This window comes from Felis catus, chromosome A2 (genome assembly GCF_018350175.1).
Source record: "Felis catus isolate Fca126 chromosome A2, F.catus_Fca126_mat1.0, whole genome shotgun sequence".
Taxonomy (NCBI): domain Eukaryota; kingdom Metazoa; phylum Chordata; class Mammalia; order Carnivora; family Felidae; genus Felis; species Felis catus.
The window spans coordinates 12,030,571-12,052,900 of record NC_058369.1 but is presented as its reverse complement, the minus strand read 5'-3'; the positions used below and the strand labels follow the sequence as shown (position 1 = coordinate 12,052,900).

Genomic DNA, 22,330 nt, shown 5'->3' with positions numbered 1-22,330 from the left:
GTATATCGACAGTTCATTCCTTTTTATGGCTGAGTCTATTGTATGGACGGGCCCCAGGTTTGGTTTTGTTTTTTTTTATCCATTTCCCAGGTGAAGAATATTTGTGTTGTTCCCAGTTTTGGGTAATTACAAACAGAGTTGCCATCACTCTTCATATACAAATATTTTTAGAAACAGATGTAATTCACATACCATAAAAATCACCCTTCTAAGTGGGCAATTCAGTGGCATTTATTACAGTCACAGTGCTGTGCAACCATCACCACTATCTAATTCTAGAACATTTTTATCACCCCGGGAGGAAACTCCCCCCACCTTGAGCTGTCACTCCCCATCGCCCTCCCCTGGTCCCTGGCAACCACTAATCTGCTCTCTGTCTCCATGGATTTGCCTGGTCCGAATGTTTCATACATGTGGAGTCACACATGACAGTGACCTTTTTGTGTCTGGCTTCTTTCACTTAGCACGATGTTTTCAAGGCTCATCCACATAGTAGCATGTGTCAGTGCTTCGTTCCTTTTTATGGCTGAGTAATATTCCACTGTACTGTATGAAGGAACCACAATTTCTTTATCCATTCACATTTGGGTTGTTTCCATTTGGGGGCTGTTATGAACAATGCTGTGACGAACATTCACACACAAGTTTTTATGTGGACATATAGCTTCACTTCCCTCCACCTCAGAATGAAAATTGCTGGGTCACATGGTAACTCTGTGTTTAACTTCTTAAAGAATCGCTGAACTGTTTTCCAAAGCAACTGCATCATTTCACATTCCCACCAGCAGTGTGTGAGGGTTCCCGTAGCCCCACATCCTGGTCAACACGTGCTATTGTCTGTCTTTTTCGTTACAGGCATCCTAGTGCGTGTGAGTAGTATCTCACTGTGGTTTTAATTTGCATTTCCCTAATGACCAGTGATGTTCAGCATCTTTTCACATGCTTACTCTATATCTTCTTTGCCATTTGTATATCTTCTTTGGAGAGATGTCTACCCAAATCTTTTACCTGTTTTGTTTTGTTTTAATAGACTTTATTTTTAGAGCAGTTTTAGGTTCACAATGAAATTGAGCAGAAGGTACAGGTATTTCCCATATACTCCTGGCCCCTGCACATCAACAGCCTCCCCACTGTGAACATCCCCCACCAGAGTGGTGCGCTCATTACAAGCAATGAACTTACGGTGACACATCATATCATCCAAAGTGTACACGAGGCTTCACTCTTGGTGTTGTATATTCGATGGTTGTGGACAAATGTATAATGACATACGTCCACCATTACAGTATCATACAGAGTTGATTCACTGCTGTAAACATCCTCTGTGTTCCATCTATTACTACCCCCACCCCCAACCATCTTTGCCCATTTTTTGATCTGGGCTATTTGTCCTTTTATTGTAGACTTGTTAGAATTCTTTATATATTGTGGTGACTAGTCCCTTATCAGATATATAATTTGCAAGTATTTTCTCCATGCTGTGGGCATGAGCAGGTTTTTGTGTGCCCGTAGATTTTCATCTCCCTTGGGTAACTACTCAGGAGTGGGATTGCTGAATCACGGGGTAAGGGCATGTTTAACATCTAAGAAAGCTCTCCATTTTCTGGAGCGGTTGTACCATTTTGCATCACCACCAGCAATTAATGACTTCTAGTTGTTCCACACCCTCGTCAACACTTGATATTGTCAGGTTTTTTTTTTTTTTTTTTAAATCATCCTAAGGGGGTCTTTAAAGCCTTATCATAGTCCCATTCTACCAGGTGGCTTCACACACTGGGACGGAAGAGAGTTGATGACGCTAGGAAGAACTGTGATGGTCCAGGCCAGGGAGAGTGTGGGGGTGGGGTGGGGTTGGAGGGAGGAGATCCAAGAGCAGTTCAGGGAGGCTGGGCTGTGGAGCTAGAAAAGGCTGAGCAGGAGAAGAAAGCGGAGAGACAGGCGAGACCCAGAGCAAGAAGAGCATGGAGCACCAGGCGAAGGGCTTTTGACTCCCAGGTGTTCTGCCCAAGATGACTCTGGGTCCCAATAAGGTTGGCAGCTGCTATGTTGTATTTACCCGTTGAGGATGCATGGTGATTATTAGCATACTAAGGGCTCTGACAAGTCCGGCAAAGAAAGAATTCTCTTTGGTATTATTTAACCAATTGTTTCTCAAACTTACACCTTGGATCACTCTTCTTGAGCCATAACATCATCATCATCATCATCATCATCATCATCTCCAAGCACATCTTGGGACCTCATTTAGCTTGCTCACCCAATTATGCTCCCAGTGCCTAAAACTGGCTTCTAACCAATGGTCAAAAGAAATTGTTTTGATTGCGTTAATGATATTAGATCTTCAGAATGACTCTATGAGTTAGGTACTGATACATCTCCCCTCTTACAAACGAGGCTTAGAGAGGTCAGGTGACTTGTCCAAGGCTACACAACTAGTGGGTGGAGAGCTAGTATTTGAGCTGGGGTGTGCCTGCAGTCTTTCCATCAGGCTGCCTGTCTCTGGAAGGCGTCCCATGCCCCCAGCCTCACCCAGTGGGGGCAGACGTGCTCTGCTCCTCTGTGACCTCCTACACAGTCCTTCTCGTCCTGGTGGCCATGGACATACTCAGGCTGTTGCCCAGAGAGCTGGGCTGTAACTTGATCTCCCCCAGGCTGGGGGTGATGGGGCGGGTGGGCAGGTGACAGCCAGGGCAGGGAGATTTGCCCAGACGCTGATGTGCAGCAGCCTGGCAACCCGTGTGGCCCCGAGGAGACCAGGGGCTTCGGGAGCTTGTTCCAGAGCCCTGGCAGCGGCCTTCACCATGGGCAACAAGCAGACAGTCTTCACTCATGAGCAGCTGGAAGCATATCAGGTAGGGGTGATGCGCTGGGCCCTCGGCAGGTTTGGCAGCCTTGATTTCTTGGCCTGAGGAATGGGGACAGCATCATCTGTCTTGGGTGTGCGGTCGGCAAGGGTTCCTGGTACAGATCGGCGTGCAGAGAGGGGGTGCAGTGGGAGGGACAGGAAGGGGGCCCCCGAGGCAGGCTCTGGGCCAAGCCAATATCTCTCTCCGCAGGACTGCACCTTCTTCACAAGAAAGGAAATCATGAGGTCAGTCTGGGGGAAAGGGAGGAAGACCTGGAAATAACTTTCTATCCGTTGCTGGGTGATATTTGTAATTGGGCGGAATGGGGTGCTTTATGGTGGTTAAAGCGTGAAGGGAGGGATTGCAGCCGTGGTCCGTGGGTGGAGGCGGGGATGGGGAGGCTGAGAAGCCACATCTTGTCATACTGTCACTAGGCTGCCTTGTCACGTACTGTCACATACTGCCTCTAGGCTGTTAAGCTTGGGCTTTTCCCAAGGGTGATGGGGAGCCACGGAAGGTATGTGAGCAGGGGTGGGGGGCAGGGGCTGGTACGAATCAGCATGTCAGAAAGATGCTAGAAAGATGTCAGAAGGCGCGTTAGAAAGATCCCGCTGAGGCCAGGGTGAAGAGCCTGGCACTGGAGGTTGGGAACCTGGGGGCAGAGTCCAGAGTCGGCTCTGGGCTGTGAAGGTCAATCAATGTAAGGGTGTGTGTGGGGGGGGGGGGGTGGCCTGAGGCTGCTGAGTTTCCCTGGCGTGAACGAGACGGGTTGGTGGGTACCCCACATGACCGCTCAGCCCATGGAGCCATTGTCCAGAGGCCCCAACCCATGAACTCGGAGCGGTGAAACCCTAGCCGGCCGGGGTTCAGATACAGAGTGATCGGGGCCAAGGCCCCAATTGTGTGGGCACCAGATATCCATTATTGATGGGCACACCTTTCACCAGTGAGCCCCATTGTCTGGGTGAGGACAGCTCGCAGGGTCACCCTGGCCATCACGATCAGATTACCCATGGGGAAACTGAGGCTCGCACGGGGGCGGCCCACTCCAGCTCTGCAAGACGGGCAGAGCTGCGAGGGGTGTGAGGGCTGGCGTCTCGCCTGCCCTAAGCTTCTTGTTTGTCAGCAGAATAACTGGGGCTCAGAGGTGAAAGCGGAATGTTCGAGGCCATGCAGAAACCCAAACCCGGGCTGTTCCTTGAGGGGACCCAGACAGGGAACGGACGCTCCAGATACCCCCTCCTTGAGTTCCTAGCCATCATATGACCCAGGGGCTCCTGTCTCCCCCCCGGAAACAAACCCTAGCAGCTTGGGGGCCTCTGGCTCATCAAGGATGGTCTCCTCAAGGCTGCTGCTCGTGGCGCCCCCAGTGGAGGCAGGGCGTCAGCAGGTGAGGACATTGGAGTGGAGAGCTGGCCTCACAATCCAGGCAGTGCGGGTGGCATTTGCTGTTTTGCAAAATGCCTTTCACGCATTAAAAAAAAAAAACAAAAAAAAACCACCTTGAATATTGGCCTTTTGTCTCGGCTCTGCCCCGTTTAGGAGACCCTCCCGTTATGGAGGCAGAGAAGGAAAATGTGAGGACGGGGGTCTTTAGAGGCAGAGTCTTGCCGACCATGTGATGATGTCCAGAGATTCATAGACTCGCTCAGGTTCTCTGAATGCCTGATGCGCTGTCCCTCTTGCCATCCCCCTCTGCCTAGGAATGAGCCCCTACGCGTTCTTCAAAGCCCAGTGTCAGCGTCCCCACTCCAGTCTCCCCTAGCTCTGGGGCCCTCTCTCCACTGTGGCCCTGTCCCCAGCGGGTAGAAGTGCCTGTGTTCGGCTCTGTGTGCTTGAGGACTGGGCTCAGAGCGGATGAGTCTTGGGGACCCAGGGTCCTCCAGTGGGTAGTGGGCAGGTGCACGAGTGAGACGGAAGGGACACGTCCTCCCCAGCCCCTCTCCCAGCCCTTGCCGATGTTTCCCTCCCCACACCAGGCTTTTCTATCGCTACCAGGACCTGGCTCCCCAGCTCGTCCCCCTCGACTATACCAGCTGTCCTGATGTGAAGGTGCCCTACGAGCTCATCGGCAGCATGCCTGAGCTGAAGGTACGCCGAGGCCAGGGGGCAGGCGGGGGAAAAATAGCAGGTCCCCTGCCGCACTCCTACGAAGCGGATGCATTTTGCAGATGGAGAAACTGAGGTTCAGAGAGGTTAAGACACTTGGTCAGCGTCACACAGCTAGGATGTGAGAGAGACAGGATTCAGAACCTGGGTTGTCGGAACGATGAAATGAGATGAGGCAGGTAAAGGGTGTGGCACGGGGCCTACAGCGTGGCGGGGACTCAGGGGATGTCCGTCCTGCTTTGCATAGCAGGAGCCATTAAAGACGTAGGTTCTTCTCAGTTGGATGTTTGTCACATAGTTTGTGATGCTGAAGGGGACTCGTGGGGTGAGTGACTGAATAGAGAGGATCTTATCACAAGGGACAGAAACCTCATTCAAGAAAGACAAAATCTTGGGGTGCCTGGGTGGCTCCGTCGGTTAGGGGTCGGACTTCTGCTCAGGTCATGATTTCACAGTCTGTGAGTTCGAGCCCCAAGCTGGGCTTTGCACCGGCAGTGTGGAGCCTGCTTGGGATTCTCTCTCTCCTTCTCTTTCTTTGCCTCTCCCCCACTGTACTCTCTCTCTCAAAAATAAATAAATAAACTTTAAAAAAAAAAAAAAAAGGACGGGGCGCCTGGGTGGCTCAGTCGGTTAAACGTCCGACTTCGGCGCAGGTCATGATCTCGCGATTTGTGAGTTCAAGCCCCGTGTTGGGCTCTGTGCTGACAGCTCAGAGCCTGGAGCCTGTTTCGGATTCTGTGTCTCCCTCTCTCTGCCCCTCCCCCATTCATGCTTTGTCTCTCTCTGTCTCAAAAATAAATAAACGTTAAAAAAATTAAAAAATAAAGGACAAAATCTATTGGATCACGTGAGCAAAAACTCTAGGGGTAGAGCTGGCACCAGGTATGGCTGGAACCAGGGTCTCAACATGCTCAGGAATCTCCTTCCATCTCTCAGTGCCTCCAGGAAGAGGCTTCAGTCTCAGGCAGCTTACCCTCTTGAGATAGTGAGGGAAGCCCCAGTGGTCGCAGATTTCCTCCCGTCAGCTCTGCAACCAACAGAAGGCAGGGACCTCCATCCCCGTCTTTCAGAAAACATCCCAGGGCAGCCTCTGATTGGCCAGCTTGGGTCACCCTGCCTACTCCAGAGCCAATCAGGGTCTCCTAGTGGATGGTGATCTCTGATTGGCCTCACTCGGGTCATGTGGCTGTGTCTGGAGCCGGAAGGGTGGTCAAGGCCACGCAGACCTCAGGGGCAGAGAGAAGAGTTGCCTGAAGTCCTCTCCTGGGTCCGTGAGAGGGAGGAAGTCTTGGTGGGGAGGTACTTGCAGGTTTCAGGAAGGTGTGTGCTGAGAGCGATTCCACCTGGGGCCCTGAGACCCTGGTCAAGGATGGCCACCCTGCTTCCTGTCCCCAGGACAACCCATTCCGCCAGAGGATTGCCCAGGTGTTCTCTGACGATGGGGACGGCCACATGACCTTGGACAACTTCCTGGACATGTTTTCCGTGATGAGCGAAATGGCTCCCCGTGACCTCAAAGCCTACTATGCTTTCAAAATTTATGGTGCGTGCAGGGCCCGGGGGTGGTGGAGCGTGGGGGTGGGGAGTGGGAACAGACCAGGGCTCCAGCCGGGGGCTCTGCCTGCCGCCACAGGGCTTCGAGGCCGTGTATGGCCCCGTCCTGGCCCACCTTGGTACCTGCTGACCTCACGCCAAACTGGTCTCCCTCTGGGCCTTTGCCTCTGCTGTTCCCTCTGCCTGGAACACCTTTCCCTTGACTCTTTCTTACCTTGAAGTCTAGGTCAAAAGCAGCCTCTGCCCCACATCCTATTTCTCTCTCAGCATGAAGCAGTGCTTCTTAACTTCTTGTTCATAATCTGTTCATTTCTCTTCTTTTTTTAAATTGTATTTATTTATTTGGAGAGAGAGAGACAGTGGGAGAGGGGCAAAGAGTGAGGGGGAGGGAGAGTCCCAAGCCGACTCTGCACTGTCAGCGTAGAGCCCGCTGTGGGGCTCAGTCTCACGAACCGTGAGATCAGGACCTGAGCCAAGATCAAGAATCGACCGCTTAACTGACGGAGCCCACCAGGCGCCCCTGTGATCTGTTGTTCGTTTCTTACTGACTTCTCTCTGATGAGACCCAAGGGCCACAGCCGTAACTGTTTTCTTCCCCATCTGTCTCGCACGCCCGGCACATAGTAGGTGCTCAATAAAAGCTTGTTGGTTGGAGGGAAATTTATCACAGTGCCTAGAACATAGGAGGCACTCCCTCAATACTTGTTGAGTGAATGAATGGCCTCCAAGCAGGTCCCTGCCCAATATTCTAAAGCAAGACTCCAGCTATTGCCCCAGGGTCCTGGGTTCCCTCCGCTGCCTCAGTTTCCTCCTCTGTAACGTGGGGACAAGAGGCCTGCCACCAGATGAGCCCCCACCCTACATCCCTGTCCATCCTGCGGCACAGACTTCAACGACGATGGCTACATCTGTGCGTGGGACCTGGAGCAGACGGTGACCAAGCTGACGCGGGGGGAGCTGAGCGCCGAGGAGGTGAGCCTGGTGTGTGAGAAGGTGCTGGGCGAGGCCGACGGGGATCACGATGGGCGGCTCTCCCTGGAAGACTTCCAGAACATGATCCTGCGGGCACCCGACTTCCTCAGGTGACCTCCCTGGCGATTTCCACGTCTGAGAGGGGCTCTTACAGAACTAGAGCCCAGACCCCGTTTGTGAAAGTTCCTCCATTCGTCCATCTGTCATCTTAGAGAGCATTCCCAGCCTCCCTGGCCTCAGTCCCTGCATCTTTAAAATGGGGATAATCGGGACCCCTTGGGCACACCCCGTGGGCGGACGCAGCTCTTTGGGTGAATGGAACATGGCTGGTCTTCAACCCTCACTTTTCTGAACATTTTGCAGTGGGCAGAGGGTACAACTGTGCTTGGCAGTCCTGGGCGGAATCAAAGCCCCCCACCGGAGGGCTGAGAGCGAGTGAATACAGGGGACGGCCAGCCACCTGTTTTTGTACCTCCCGTGAGCTAAGAATGGCTTTTACATGTTTTCAATGGCGGGGGAAAGATTAAGGAATAGTAATACCGCGTGACACATGACCTGGATAGGAAGTTCCAATTTCCGTGTCCATCAAGGGTGTTATTGGCACACAGCCACGCCTGAATGTGTACGTACCGTCTCCGGCCGCTTTCTAACTACGAGACCCAGCCGAGCCGTTGCGCAGAGCTGGAAATATCACCTATGTGGCTCTTGACAGAAGAAGTTGGCTGACCCCTGAGTCAGCGCAGGGAAAGATTTGAGAGCCGTGCCTGGAACACAGCAGGTGCTCAATGTGTGCTGTGGTTGCTGTTGCGGCTGTTATTATGGGCGGTGTCCTTACGTGCGCAGAGGGCCCCCTTCCTCTACCTGGAGAAGCGCGCTTGGTCTCTTAGCGGAGAGGCGGATAATGGCACCTGAATGAGCCCTACCACGGACGGTACCCCTGTGTGACAGCTCCCTGTGCATTCGCCCCCTTAGCCCTCATTACAGCCCCATGCGGGAGGGATGGCTATTATCCCCATTTTACGGAGGGGTAAACTGAAGCCCAGGAAGGCACAGCCACTCACTCAGAGTCCCATAGCAAGTCTGGGGCGGAGCCGGGATGTAAACTGATCCAAAGAGATATGCTTTCAGCCCCTGTGGGAGCTGGGGGTGGGGGGGGGCACGGCCTGGGGTTTTTGAGAGGATCCGTCTCCCCCCTTCCATGGCTCCTTGCCTATCTCAGGGACCCCCGGCCGGGGAGAGTCTGGGGGAACGATGAGGGAGGGTAACCCTTCGCCTGATGACACTGACCCTATATCTCTTTGCACCCAGCACCTTCCACATCCGCATCTGAGGGCACCGTGGAGAAGCCGGGTCAGAGGAGGCTGGCGTGACCCATCACTCCACTGTGGAATCCGGCCTCCCTGGGTTCTGGGAATAAACACATGGCACTGAGTCACATCTGCTTGGAGGATGTATTTTGCACCTTAAACCTGCCGGATGGGAGACAGGAAGCCTGAGATCTCACCTCTGCCCTCACTGTGTGGGCTCCCAGGTGTGGCTACGCCCTCTGTGGGCCTCGATCTCCCCATTTACACAGGAAAGGGACTGACTTCTAGCTCTCTGTCCGCTGTGAGGGCCGGAAGTGCCGGGTAGTCATGAGTCTCGGTGGACAGAGACCAGATGTGGAGGTCAGGTCCACGCGATCTCACCCCAGGGCTGCCCAACGTGGACCCCTTCCCCCAACCTCTCAAGTCCCCTCCCCCCCCCCCAGTCCTGGAGTTTCTCAAGGGGACCAAAGCTTTAACTCCTTGCTGATTAGAACTGCCAGAGGAGGCCTCGGCGGGGGGGGGGGGGGGGGGGGGGGGGGAAATGGCAGCAACGTCATTCACTGAGGCTGGCACTGTACTTTACAGTTTACGAGGCACCTGTCTCTCTGCCATTGCACCGGCTGCCTATGACATCCCAGCGGGGCTGACCGAGAAGCAGTCACCCTTCATTCAGGGAACAGAGTGATCTGCCCAAGGCCACACCTCAAGTTGTCTGCAAAGGCAGCCTTGAACCCAGGCCCACCTGTGCCCAGATCCCAGACACCTACGCTTTGCAGATTTGAGAAGCCCCACACTCACTCCACTTGTGGTCGCCCTGGGGCCCCATCGATAGCCCCAGTCAGTCCAAAGAGTGCTCATTCCTGCAATCGAGACTCGCCCCCAGGGACCTTCCACATGCATCATTTCTAGACCCCACTCCCACTCTCCAACCTCCACCTACTAAGCACCTTCCGTGAGCCGAAGTCTCAGCTTTCTTGTGCATCCTGCTGCTTCATCCTGAGAACGAGGGACTGCTTGCGCCTCTCCCCATTTTCCAGATGAGCCCGCAGGCCCAGAGAGGTCTAGTGACTTGCCAGAGGTCACACAGCCCTGTGACCTGGGACTTCCTCCAGAGCTCGCCACGAGCCACAACCCCGGGCTTCCTCTCCTCCTTTAAAGGAAAGAGGCTCGTAAGCTTCCCCTGGAGCTGATGTCGATGTTGGGGTGTGCACCGTGGGCCAAGCCCTCTGCAAGTCTCACCTCCTTCATCGGCAGGGAACCCCAGGAGGAGGGAGTGAGCAGCTCCATTTACAGACGAGGACGTACTTGGAATTGAGCCACACGCAGGGGACGTGGGGAAAGGGCGCCACCTGACCAGCTTTCCAATCCAGACGCTGACACCCTGTAGCTGGGTGACCTTGGCCGCGCCTCTCCTCCTCTCGGACCCTTAGTCTCCTCTTTAAAGTGTGCAGCATGAGCCTACCTGCTGGGTCTGCTTGGGGGTATAAAAGAAATCATGAACTTGGCACCTACTGTGCCCCTTGCTGTAACTGATAATTACTATTCGAGTAACCAGGTCACCCCACTGGCAACGGCAGGGCCGGACCCAAGCAATGTCTTTATTACATTTTTCAGGTTCCTGCGGGCTGGTGGGCAGACAACCAGGGGTCCGGTGTGAGCAGCCCCTGGCAGCAAGGGTCCCAGAGCCAGGGCAAAGCTCTAACAGTACCCAGGGGCAAAGGGTGGCGGCGTGAGGTACTCTTCAGGGAGCCAGTCCCTCTGGGCTTCTGCCAACCCTTCTGTCTCCGGTTTGGATGCTTTTGAGGACAGGGCCCTCATTACCACTCGGTGCCAACTCCTGACCCTCGGGGTCACCTTGCTCCCGCTGGCCAATCTTGAGGCCTTCCCGGAGGGGTCACCTCCATCTCTCAGATCCTGGGACTGTGCGGGACTTGTGAGGGACGTGGCCGCAAAGCGGGCTGTGGAGACGTCGTCTTCCCAGTGTGTGTCACCTGGCCTGGCCCCTGAGCTGTGTGCCAGTGCCGGTGGCCCAGCATTCCGGAGCGACGACAAGTTCACAGGTGCCGAGTGGGATTTCAGCTGCTGCTGGAACCTCTTGCCCGTCTCGGGGAGCATCCTGAAGTTTCTCCAGAGTTTCTGGCAGGCCTCCTCAAGGGGGGCTTTCGGGGGGCAGGAGGAAGTGGCCTCCTCCTTGGGGTCTCTGCTTGTCTTTGCCGATGGCCTCCTTCCCTTTGGCCGATGGAGCAGGATGGGCCTTCCTGAGGTCTGAAACCAAGCGCAGGTGAGACCTGGGGCCATCCTGCCCGCCAAACCTCTGAATCTGCCCTGGAGGTTGGGACACGGGTCCCACTCAGGCATCTTGGGGCTGAGAAGGACCCCAGGTGAACCCAAGCCTGACCCCACGCCCCATCTCTCCCATCCCCATAACCAGCTTCACTATCCCCCCCCCCCCCTCCAGGGATTGGCAAACTTTTGTCATAAGGGGCCAGAGGGCAAACGTTTCCAGGTTCGTTGGTCATACGGCCTCTGTCTCATTCCCCAGCTCTGCTGTCGCGGAGCAAAGCGGCCAGGGATAGCACATCGACCAGAACGTGTGCCCCCGCTCCAGGAAAACCGTAGGGACGTGGAAATTTGGCTTTCGTCCGACTTTCACGAAACAATATCGCATGAGATATTACTTTTAGTTTTAATTGTTTCAACACTCTTCGAAAACATGAAAGCCACGCTCAGCTCATGGGCCACCGGGACGCAGGGCCATACGGAAACTGGCCAGATGTGGTCCTCGGGCCCTAGTTTGCTGACCCCTGATCTACCCGGCTGTTCAGGCCAAAACCAGGTGACGTTTGTGGCAGATGGCCGACAATGCCGCATCCGTATCCCTCTGCCCTGGGCACGCAGGCGCCCCCAGCTCCGCTCCCAAATGCCAGCAGTGGGGACTCTGCTTGGGGTCATTCCTTGGCCACACCGGCAGGCCACAAGTGCCAGAGAATTAAACTCTCCCAGGAACAGCGCTTGACCAGTGGCTACTGGAAGCTGGGGGATCAATACCCCAGCTCCTCACCCCTAGGGTGGGATAACTGAAGTGCCCAGTTCCACGCAGGGTCCCAGACTTCCCCGGGAGACTGAGCCCTGGTTGCCTACAGGGGAACCTGTTCGCTAAGACGCCCTTCATTGGCTCCCCCTGTGGTCCTTCCTGGGATCACCTCCCAAACAATGGAGGGCCCAGGGACTCAAACCACGACAACGTCCAGCTTCTCCTCCCCCTCCCCCTCCAAGCCATCGGCAAGCTCCCTTCCAAAATGTCCCAAATATCTTCTTGTTCCACCCCTAGAGATCTTTTCCCGGTCCCTCCCACCTGGACAGTCCCTGCCTCCTTCCTGCCACCTCTACCATTGCCCCCAGGCACCCCCTTCTGCAGCTGGCAGCCACAGGCTCTCCCATGGCGGGTCCCCCTGCACACCTGGAATAGAAGAACCCCATGTCCTCACCCTGGCCCCGAGGTCCTGCGTGATTGTCTCCTCCTGATCCTGGCCCCTTACTTCCCGGTGACCTCCTCTGCACTCACCGCACTCCATCCGCACACTGGCTTTTGTTGTTCTTTTGTTTTCCAAACATACAGAGCCTCAGGACCTTTGCATGTGCTCTCTTCCCTGCCTGAAACACCCTCCCTGCATCTCTGTGTGTGGCTGACTCCTCCTTATCCTGCATGTCCCAGCCCTAGGCCATCTCCTCTGGGAGGTCTTCCCTGACTGCTCCCTTCACACTTTAGCCCCACACCCGCTGATGTTCATTGCACTGGCCTGTTTGATTTCCACTGCTGCTGGAATTTCCCTGCTGTGTGGGGGGTTAGGGGCTCCTGAGGGTCCAACCAGCCCTGAGGAGATGGGATTCGTTCATTTATTCCTTCACCTACTCCACAGATTCATTAGTGGAGCACTTAGGCATGTGCACGAGACAAGGTGGATAAGCTAGCCAGACAGATTCCCAGGTCTCTCAGAGCTCACGGTCTGATAGGGAAGGCAGACAGGAAACATGAAAGCCAACAAATAAACAAGACGTTGTATATCGGGAGGAGTGCTCTGCAGTGCGTAAACAGGGTGATGGGATGGCAAATGCAGAGAGGATTACTTTCAGCCTGGAGCTGGGGAGGGAGACACTTGAGGAATTGAAGAAAGAAGCCGGGCATAGGAAATCTGGGGGCAGAGTGCACACAGCATGTGCAAAGGCCCTGGGGTGGGTGCCACCAACATGTGCAAAGGTCTTGGGGTGGGACCAGCACATGCAAAGTCCCCGAGGTTAGCTTGATGTGTCTGAACAGCAGAAAGGATAGCAGAGGGGCTGGAACTGGGCCAGGATTTTAGTTGCAGGGTCCTGCAAAATCACCGGAAGCTTCTTTAGTTGGAGCTATAGGATCTAATTGTCGTTCTAGAAAGTCTCCTCTGGTAGCTGTTGGCCACCGCTGCTCCTGCCCCTCCCGTGTGAGAGATGCCAGCTTTCTGTCACATACCTCCTCAGGTGCAACCGTGGAACAGGAGGAAGGGTTCTGATGTTTGCTGGGGCCATGGGTGGGGCTGGTGACTTCCTCAGTCAATGCATAGGAGTAAAGGAAGAGATCCTCATAATCCACGTTCTCTGGATCCTTCTGCGGGGCAGAGGGGACTTGCAGCTCCGCCCCAAGGAGGGGGACGTGGTGGTCCCGGACAAACTGGGGGTGGTGGCCTCAGGAGCTGCCTTGCCCACGGCCCTGGTCAGGAAGCATGCCCCTCCCACGCTGGCTTTTGAGGGCTAGACCCCTCTACCCCCGCCATAAGCCTTATAGGGAAATACTCTTTTCCTATAGATCAGCCAAGGTTATACCCCTCGCCACCCGCACATGAGCCCTTGGAAAAATTAGCTTGGGGACCTGGGGGGGGGGGTGCGGGCGGGGTACAAGGCAGGAGGGGTGGGGCCGTGGGAGGACAGGGACCACGAGAGTGACAGAAACACAAGAGGCTGGATGGGATGAGTGGGAATGAATCTGGGGGCTTGGCCCCAGCAGGGGGCGGGGGCGGCTATGACCCGCGGGGGTCACAACCCTCACCTGCCCACAGGGCTGTGTCAGCAGGTCCCCGTGTGGCCGCATAGGCCGCTGCTGGTGGAAGGTGACCAGGGCGTGCAGTGAGGCATGGACCCTCTCCTCCCCAGGGATCATGAAGCTCCCATCGTCCAACAGCTTCACCATGAAGTGGCGGCAGCAGCTTTGGGCTCTGCGGAGACACTGCTGGGGCTGGGAAATTCCGTTCCTCCTCCTTCCGTCCCCGTCTCCCAGCCCTCGAGCCGCCAGCACCAGCTGTTCAGGCTCCCATTAGCCTTCTGTGCTTTTTAGCCATGCGACACTCGGTAAGTGACTAACCGCACCATGCCTCAGTTTCCCCATCTATAACCTGGGGCTACCAAGGCTAACCTCCGGGGTTCTTACAAAAGTGGAATAAGCTACTGCAGACAAAAGCTTAGCTTGATGCCTGGCTAGGGTCACATGATCAACGGAAATGATAATAATGACAATTTGAGTCAGGCCCCAGGCTAAGGCTGTATGCCTGGCACACAGCAGGTGCTTGATAAATGCTCTGTTAATGAATGGATGCACTTATTAACGGCCCACTATGTGCTTACTATATCATATTTAATTTCCGCATCGAGACTCTGAATTGATTTTAGCATTCCTATATTAGAGACGAGGACTTTGAGGGAGGCACAGATAGGTTGAGTAACTCGTCCTAGGTCACACAGCTAAGCCTTTGACTGTGTGACTCAGGCCCTAAGCTTTTCTCCCTGTGGGCCACTCTGTTGTGGGGCCATTGGATTTTTTATTCCTCTGGCCTAGAATCCTTTTGAAAAGTAGTCAGTGCAGCTGAATCTTCTGAGATGCCAGATCAGCTCTTGAGGCCTTAAGGAGCTGGACTGCCCTGAGTTTCCCTGACACGTCCCTCTGGGTGGAGTCAGAGAGTTGCCAGGTAGATGGGGGCGGGGGGGGGGGCTGGTTAGGCGAGGGCAGTAGCCACTCTTGGGCTCCCAGCAGCCCCTGTTTTCAGACACACAGGCTCAGTTACCACCAAGCCTCCATATGCTGGTTACAGCCAGCCCTGTAGCTGCACATTGCAGCCAGAGCTGGCCAGAACTTTTCACCAGTTGCTCTCTGAGACGCTGTGGCATGAAGCACCCCTTGCCCCCTCCGAGGAAGCCCGGGAGCCCTCCTGCCCCCTCCCTCGTCCCTTGCCCAGGCCTTACTTGTAGGACAGCGTGTAGCCCACGTGGCTGTGACTGACCCTGATGAGAAAAGATCCCAGCGGCTGTGACTCCAGCAAACTCTCGGCATCCCTGGAAGAACACACGCGGGAGGGAGATGACTGTGACCCAGCTGTCCCGCGTACCGGCCAGACTCCTGGTGCACCTGTCATCCCGGTACTGAACAAACCTAAAATCGTGTTTTCTTCTCAGCTGTTTCAGACCTTGGGACGTTCAGGGGCAGGGGTGTTCCCAGCTGTGGCGGGAGGCCTCTGATGACCTTGACCCCAGGACAGACTTGCTCCCATCCCCCACAGCCCCTGCCTGCCTTCCCAATGCCTAAAATACCCCCACGAAGGCATCTTTGGGTGGATCAAGGTGTCGTAGGTGACAATGCCTGTTCTCCGACGCGTTGGAATTCAGACCCCAGCTCTGCTGCTCATCCGCCGTGTGGCACCTGACATCAGTCCCTTTCTGACCTTCAGCTTCCCCAAGGGGAAAGTAAAACCCTCACTCCCAGGACTGACGGGAGAGCAGATCAAATGCGTGGAACACGAGCGTGAGAATTGCTCACCAAATGCTATGATTACTACTCCTATTATCTGGGGATCACAGACAGGAAGGTGGCCTTCTACGGGACAAGCTGGGGAGCCTATGAACCCCAGCTAATCCTGACTATGGGTAGCTACTGAGCACTTGAAATGTGGCTGGTCCGAATCAAGATGTCCGTTCAGCCTACGACACCAGATTTTGAGCACTTAGTACAAGATAAAGGAGTGCTTACTAAATTATCGATGAGTTCTGAGTACTCCTATTGAAATGATACTGGGTGGAATAAAAGATAGGATCAAAACGAATGCCACCTGTTTCTTTTTACTTCTTTTGCTCTAGCTACTAAAAGCTTTAAAATTACAACGTGTGGCTCACATTGTATCCCTACTGGCACACCCCAGACCTCAGAGACAATGCCTGCTTCGTCCTCTCGGTGGCTTTCACAATGTTCTCTCAATTTCCCGCACGCCAAGGGAGGCCATACGCAGTCTTTTCTCCGTTCATTTGGAACCAAGTGGGTGACTAATGAGGTGAGTTTGTTCATGGCCTCAGAACGCAGCCCAGTGTGGAAAGTCCAGAACTCTGTCCGGTGTGGACATGCTGCTCATGTCCCTGATGCATTGAGAGAGAGCAGCTGTTTGGGGGCCCTGTGTGAAGAAGGATTCTGAGGCTGCACCCTGCCAGCATTGCTTGGTGATGCCTGGCCTTGGGGGAGAGGTGCCTGGCAGTGCTGGGGTGGTGGGCACTTGTGGAGAGAAAGCTGAGGTCCAGAGATGGGAAGTAACTTGCCCTGGTCACCCAGTGAGTCCACAGAAGAGGCAGGGTTCAAGCGTCAAGGGCCTGAGGGCTCCTTTTTTACTCTCTTAACACCCGGAGCTGAGCTGAGCCCAGAATCCTGCAGAAAACCCGCCCAGGCAAGGAAAGAGGGTGAAGGGCAGGGTAGAAGGTACGGGTGTGTCCTCACTCTCTCGAGATGGCACCATGGAACCATGCAGGGACCCCTCCTTGGGCCAGCTGGCCCACCTGCGTCTGCACGAACCAGTCCAGTCGTGGGGGCAATGGCGGGGGCAGCTTTCCGGCTTCGTTCATGGCTTCCTGGGGAGCAGTTACCTGGCAGCAGGAGAGAGAAGAGAGAGTCACGCCTGGTCCACCCCCCATACTTTGCTCTATTACAGTTCTTGGTGCCTCCTCCTTTGACAAGTCCTCTAGCTGGCCAGGGCAAGGGGCTTGACACTGGCTTGTGTTTCTTTCTTTCTTCCTTTAAAAAAAATTTTTTTTAAGTTTATTTATTTTTGACAGAGACAGAGAGAGACAGAGCATGAGCAGGGGAGGGGCAGACAGAGAGGGAGACACAGAATCCGAAGCAGGCTCCAGGCTCCGAGCTGTCAGCACAGAGCCCGACATGGGGCTCGAACCCACAGACTGTGAGATCATGACCCGAGCTGAAGTTGGATGCTCAACTGACTGAGCCACTCAGGCGCCCCGAGTTCTTGACAGTTTTAAGCTCAAGGTAACACCGGACTTTGTGAGCCAATGACAAGGAGAAAAATAATAGTACCGATTTACAAGAGTATCAAATCAATGCAAAACCAGCAATGGGGTCAAGCCCTCCTGGATGGTCTGCTCATGACCCTTTATGCTCACCCTTAACCGTGTCCCTAACTTGGCCCACCCCTCCACCCTGGCCCTATCTAATGTTTTAATATTTCAGAAGGTCGTTGTTACTATTTCCAGAGGGTGGGGACATATTGACTAACTCTGTCAATATTGACTTTCTTCTACCTGAAGACAGATGCTGAGACTGCCCTCCAAGGGGAGGCCCAAAGAATTCTGGGACAAGTAAAATTAAAGAGAACTATTAAGAAAACATTTAATAGGGGTGCCTGGGTGGCTCAGTCGGTTAAGTGTCTGGACTTCGGCTCATGGTTCGTGGATTGGAGCCCCGCATCAGGCTCTGTGCTGATGGCTCAGAGCCTGGAGCCTGCTTTGGGTTCTTTGTCTCCCTCTCTCTTTGCCCCTCCCCTGCTGTGCTCTGTTTCTCTCTGTCAAAAATAAATAAACATTAAAAAAAAACAAACAGAAGAAGAAAGCATTTAATAAAGCAGGGTGACAAAGCAATTAATGAACCTGGAATCAGAGCCAGATAGCCTGGGCTCAAGCCCCAGCTCCCCAACTTAGCTGCTGTGTGACCTTGGGTAAGTCACTTAACACCTCTGTGCCTTTATTTTCATCTGTAGCTTGGGGACATGATATTTAGCTGGGAAAGTACAGGTGGTACAGAACTAAGCACTGGATGTGTATAATAAATATTCATGAATCCAGTAATGGCTAGCATGGGGTTATGTACATAGGTTTGTTCTTTTTTCTACCTGGGAGAACTCCTACATATCCTTTAAGACCCAGCAAAAATATCCCCTCCTCCAGGCAGCTTTCCTGTCTCTTCTCTTAGTCAAAGCCCTGGCGCCCTTCTCTGTCTCCCATTTTCTCCTCTGCTCCTACCTAAGCTTTGCCTCCTGGAGCTCAAGTGTCTGTGTTCAGTGGAAGCCTTGACAGTTGGCTTTTCTTTCTCTACCGCAAGTGCCTGACTTAAGCTTTGACTGCTAAGTCATCGGCTTTAACTGGATGAAGTCTATCTGGGATAAACACATTGCCAGCCACAGAACTAGATAAAGAGCCAGGATGCTCCCCGTCTCCCCTTCCCCCACCAAGTCCCCACCACCAGGCTCCTTTATTTTAAAGATCCTGGTTGATTTAGGTAACTGGTCATTGGGTTGCTTTTTATTTTCCCTTCTTTTCTTTCTTTTCTTTCTTTTCTTTCTTTCTTTCTTTCTTTCTTTCTTTCTTTCTTTCTTTCTTTCTTTCTTTCTTTCTTTTCTTTCTTTTCTTTCTTTCTCTTTTCTTTCTTTTCTTTCTTTCTTTCTTTCTTTCTTTCTTTCTTTCTTTCTTTCTTTCTCTCTCTCTCTTTCTCTCCCTCTCTCTCTTCCCACGCTTTAAATTCTCTTATGTTTTAAATTCACCAATAGGGGGTGAGCCCCAGAAACCCTCGGCCCCCACCCTCGCCCCCAATACAAGCAGAGCTCCAGGCACATGTGTGCTGGCTTTCTGTCTACTGGCTACTCACCTGCTTATCTTGTACGCTCCGGGGCTGGCAAGCAATAGATTTTCTTTCTTCAGAGTTTCCAGAGGGTTCTTGCTGATGTGCAGCTTGTGGTCATGACCACAGGGGTCCATCCAGCTGTAATTGGTTTGGCAAGGGGTGATATGTGTGGTTAGCTCAGGAGGCCTAGGTGAGCGCCCCCAAGGCTGAGACTTGCACAAAGCATTGTGTCTGGCTCTGTCTCCCCCCTATTAAGGGCCTCTAGGGACGGGGGGCCCAGGGCTAGCTTCTTTCAGATTTTTCTGGGTCCCCAGCACTACCTGGCGCTGGGCAGGGACAGCGAGGGGGCAGGGTGTCTGCTGAGGAATAACTGTCTAGGGCTGAATGAATCTGCACTAAGTTTCAAGCTCCTGACCCTGGCATTGCGGCTCCCCTATCTCCTTGCCCCCGTATTACAGCCCTAAGGACATCCTCGCTCTACTCGAAACTGACCAAGCTCTCTTCCCCTCCACGCCTTCACCCATGCTGTTCCCCTGCCAGGAAAGCCCTTTTTCCGGCTCCATTGTTCAAAGGAAACTGAAAATTCCTCCCGCTTTTCTGGCCTCTGCCAGCCCTGTCCCTCCTTCTGGCCCCACCTGGGCCCCATGCTCTGTCTTCTAGAGGTCTGGGATGGGGCTGAGGCTCTTGGGGTCCCGGGCTCACCCGGCAGGGGGCAGGCACAGAAGTGAGCACGTGGCTGGCTGAGGGATCCCCACCCGGGCACGTACCTGGGAGACCCCTGGGCAGCCGAGGCTCTCACTCTCGCTGTGCAGGGAGCCTGCAGGAACCTCGGGTTTCGGTTCAGGGTCTGCACGTCAGCGGGGGTGGGGCTGCTGCCCCCAGGCTGTTCCTGTTTCCTTAAGCAGGTGAGCCCCAGGGGCGGGACCAGGACAAACCTGGTCGCAAGTGCTGTCCGCAGTCCACAGAACTGCTGAGCTGCAGGTGGAGGGAGGTCCCTGCTCTGTGAAGACCGTGACCAGCCTTTATTGAGCACCTACTGTGTGCCAGATCCTCGGGGGACAGAGAGGTGATCCCAAGAGGTGCAAGCCCCACCCTCCTGGCTTCCAGACTCTAGCCAGCAATGAAGAATAAGAAATTAATTGCTAATGTCTCAGAGCAGACAGACTGCTGGAAGGGGGAACGGGAGTTGCAAGAACCTCAGAGGGGGCTTCGGTGATCGGGAGGAAGCGGCACTTAGGGACAGAGAGGAGTTCACTTGCTTGAGGGGTGCAAAAAGAGAGGGCTCTAGGAGGAGGCTCTGAGGCAGCGTCAGGCCTGGACAGGCTGGGGCCACATTGTGCTGTCCTCTGTAATGAAACAAAGCACCGTCTCTAAAATGGTATTTTATGACCGCGTTGGCACTGAGACCCAGAGAGTCCAGGCTGGATTCGTTATTATATGCTCACTATGATTGTATTCATTTTTTTTTTTCCTTCTGATTTTAAAACACCGCAACGGTCTGGGGAGCCCTACACACAATGTGGGCCCTGCGTGGAGGAAATAGCGCTGAACGGGTCAGGCAGCCCCGGATGTGTGCTACAGCTCCTTCCCCAGCACATGGGCAAAACCACTTCCTTCTCTTTCAGGCAGAAAGGGGCTGAGCTGGGGGCCTCTCCTCGGGCCCATCGCCCTGGTCCAGGGTCAGTGGCCTCCCCACCCCGTGCCCCAGGGGTGGGGGTGGGGGGCACGCGCCTGTCCTAGAGGCGCTGTCACTTTAAAAAGCCTGGCCATGGGGGTCTCATTTGCACGAAGTTCAGTCTCCAGAAACGTAGGGTGTCTCAGGCCACTTCTAGCCTGGCCAGCTGAGGCCCCACCACAGAAGGCTCCATTCTGATTACCTTGACCTGCTCGGGGCATGTGGTCTTACACACAGTAAAGGCCTCCCCCGAGCATGTCACAACAGAATCAACCCTCAGCCCTTGGTGACCACAGTCCTCAAAACCGTGAACGGGCAGGTGGCCCCTAGAGGGACTTCTAGGAAAGGACCAGCCAGCCACGAGATATGGGGCTGGGACTCCAAGGCCCTTCCTCTCTTGTGCCACATTCTGGGCTTTTCACTCGAGGCCCCAGCTGGTGAGTAGGACTTCCATGGCCCCATGTGGGGTGGCTCTCTGGGTAGGGACCACAGTGCCTTCTCAGTCCTGGGGACATGCGGGGGTGGGACAGCCAGGCTCTGCCAACGCTGAGCTTTCTGTGTTTTCAACCGTTCTATTCGTCCCACAATGCTTTCATTCTATTTGTTAATTCATTCTCTCCACAAACATTGGCTGAGCCCCAACTGTGGGCACCATGCTAGATGCTAAGGATGGAGAAGACAAGACAGGCACTGTCCCTGCCCTGCTGGAGCCCACAGTCCACGGGGAGACGGTTGTCGCGCAAGTCCACATGCAGGCCAGGCTTGCACAAGTGGGAACAGCAAGGGCAAAGGCCCTGTGGCAGGAAGAAACCGGGCACACCCGTGGAACAGACAACAATTGAGGTGTCCAAAGAGTGGACATAACCGGATGTCCATCAACGGATGACTAGATTAAAAAACTGTGGTCCATCCTTTCAACGGATTATTATTCGGCCGTGCAAAGCAGTCTTCACATGTGCTACATGATGGACCTAGAAAACTATGCTGAGTGAAAGAAGCCAGACACAAAAGGCCACATCGCGTACGATCCCGTTTATATGGAGTGTCCAGAACAGGCAAATCCAGAGACAGAAAGACTAATGGTTGCCAGAAGGCTGGAGGAGGGGGTCTGGGGAGTGACAGCTCATGGGGACCGAGTGAGGAGAATGTGTTAAAATGGACCGCAGGGATGGCGGCACATCGCTGTGAATATGCTGAAAGCCGCTTAATTGCACTTCGGTGGGTGGACGGTTCGGTGGGTGGATTAGATCTCAATAAAGCCGTTATTAAAAAAAAAAAGAAGAAAGTCGAGGAGTCATCTCTCCCTGTCTGCCACTGCATCAAAGCTCCTCTCAGCAAAAGGCCGGGTCTAAGGCAGGAGGATGGAGGTTCCGGGACCCCAGCCTGACTCGGCGGGGGCGGGGGGGGAGGGGGGCAACAGGTGCAGACATGGAGCATCATGGGGCAAATACAGCTCAGAGCCGTGAGCTATTTATGTGACTTGTGCCCCGTTAAGAGACGAGATGTGAAAAACAGAAGTGGGTTCTGCTCTTGGGGAGCAAAACAAATAGCGATGCTAATAATAACGATGATGAGCACGATGCTGACAGCAGCCGATCCCTCAGTGACATGTGTCTATCCCAGGCTGAGATCCGCCATCCAGAGAGAGAGGGAGAGTGAGAATCCCAAGCAGGCTCCGTGCCATCGGTGCAGAGCCTGATCTGGGGCTTGACCTTACAAACCACGAGATGATGACCTGAGCCGAAATAAAGGGTTGGGCGGTTTGCCGGATGAGCCACCCAGGCGCCCCCAGGCCTGTCTTTTAAATTAACGGGCATCCTGAGGACCCCGGACCCAACACCTGGCCACAGCTGCGTACCTGCAGGGAACGTGTGGACGTAAAAATCCGTTAACGCTGATCTAGTCCAATCTATGATTTTACTGATGAAATTAAAACTAAGGAAAGAACTAAGAT

General features: G+C 54.2%; 2 protein-coding genes across 7 annotated transcripts; one reads left to right on the top strand and one right to left on the bottom strand.

Annotated features, from left to right (window-relative positions):
- The first annotated feature begins 2,690 nt into the window (after positions 1-2,690).
- On the top strand, positions 2,691-8,923 carry CIB3 (calcium and integrin binding family member 3). 3 transcript variants are annotated; one of them, XM_045047657.1, is made up of 6 exons: positions 2,691-2,852; positions 3,057-3,091; positions 4,826-4,937; positions 6,351-6,498; positions 7,396-7,591; positions 8,790-8,917. In XM_045047657.1, exons 1-6 carry the CDS (start codon positions 2,715-2,717, stop codon positions 8,809-8,811), a joined length of 651 nt encoding a protein of 216 aa, XP_044903592.1. In that variant the 5' UTR covers positions 2,691-2,714; the 3' UTR covers positions 8,812-8,917. The 3 variants fall into 3 exon arrangements, with proteins under 3 accessions (XP_044903592.1, XP_044903585.1, XP_044903588.1); XM_045047650.1 differs by lacking the exons at positions 2,691-2,852; positions 3,057-3,091 and adding exons at positions 3,281-3,363; positions 7,845-7,958 and having other exon boundaries at positions 8,790-8,923; XM_045047653.1 differs by lacking the exons at positions 2,691-2,852; positions 3,057-3,091 and adding an exon at positions 3,281-3,363 and having other exon boundaries at positions 8,790-8,923.
- A 1,430-nt stretch (positions 8,924-10,353) lies between these two features.
- Positions 10,354-22,209, bottom strand: HSH2D (hematopoietic SH2 domain containing). Of its 4 annotated transcripts, none has more exons than XM_045047621.1 (7): positions 19,469-22,209; positions 18,726-18,839; positions 16,569-16,714; positions 15,056-15,145; positions 13,869-14,034; positions 13,296-13,430; positions 10,354-11,113 (listed from the first exon to the last, which is right to left on the bottom strand). In XM_045047621.1, exons 3-7 carry the CDS (start codon positions 16,691-16,693, stop codon positions 10,487-10,489), a joined length of 1,143 nt encoding a protein of 380 aa, XP_044903556.1. In that variant the 5' UTR covers positions 16,694-16,714; positions 18,726-18,839; positions 19,469-22,209; the 3' UTR covers positions 10,354-10,486. The 4 variants fall into 4 exon arrangements, with proteins under 4 accessions (XP_044903556.1, XP_003982099.4, XP_044903558.1 ...); XM_003982050.6 differs by having other exon boundaries at positions 10,354-11,053; XM_045047623.1 differs by lacking the exon at positions 19,469-22,209 and adding an exon at positions 19,022-19,445.
- Between the last annotated feature and the right edge of the window lie 121 nt (positions 22,210-22,330).

What these genes read in the sequence shown, in the direction of transcription:
- CIB3 (XM_045047657.1), top strand. Translation starts at nt 2,715, where the DNA reads ATGTGCAGCAGCCTGGCAACCCGTGTGGCCCCGAGGAGACCAGGGGCT. An exon ending in AGCAGCTGGAAGCATATCAG is followed by an intron (nt 2,853 to 3,056) that starts GTAGGGGTGATG and finishes CTCTCTCCGCAG; the next exon opens with GACTGCACCTTCTTCACAAG. An exon ending in CTATGCTTTCAAAATTTATG is followed by an intron (nt 6,499 to 7,395) that starts GTGCGTGCAGGG and finishes CCTGCGGCACAG; the next exon opens with ACTTCAACGACGATGGCTAC.
- HSH2D (XM_045047621.1), bottom strand. Translation starts at nt 16,693, where the DNA reads ATGAACGAAGCCGGAAAGCTGCCCCCGCCATTGCCCCCACGACTGGAC. An exon ending in CATGGTGCCATCTCGAGAGA is followed by an intron (nt 15,146 to 16,568) that starts GTGAGGACACAC and finishes GTGTTCTTCCAG; the next exon opens with GGATGCCGAGAGTTTGCTGG. An exon ending in TGACACAGCCCTGTGGGCAG is followed by an intron (nt 13,431 to 13,868) that starts GTGAGGGTTGTG and finishes TCTGCCCCGCAG; the next exon opens with AAGGATCCAGAGAACGTGGA.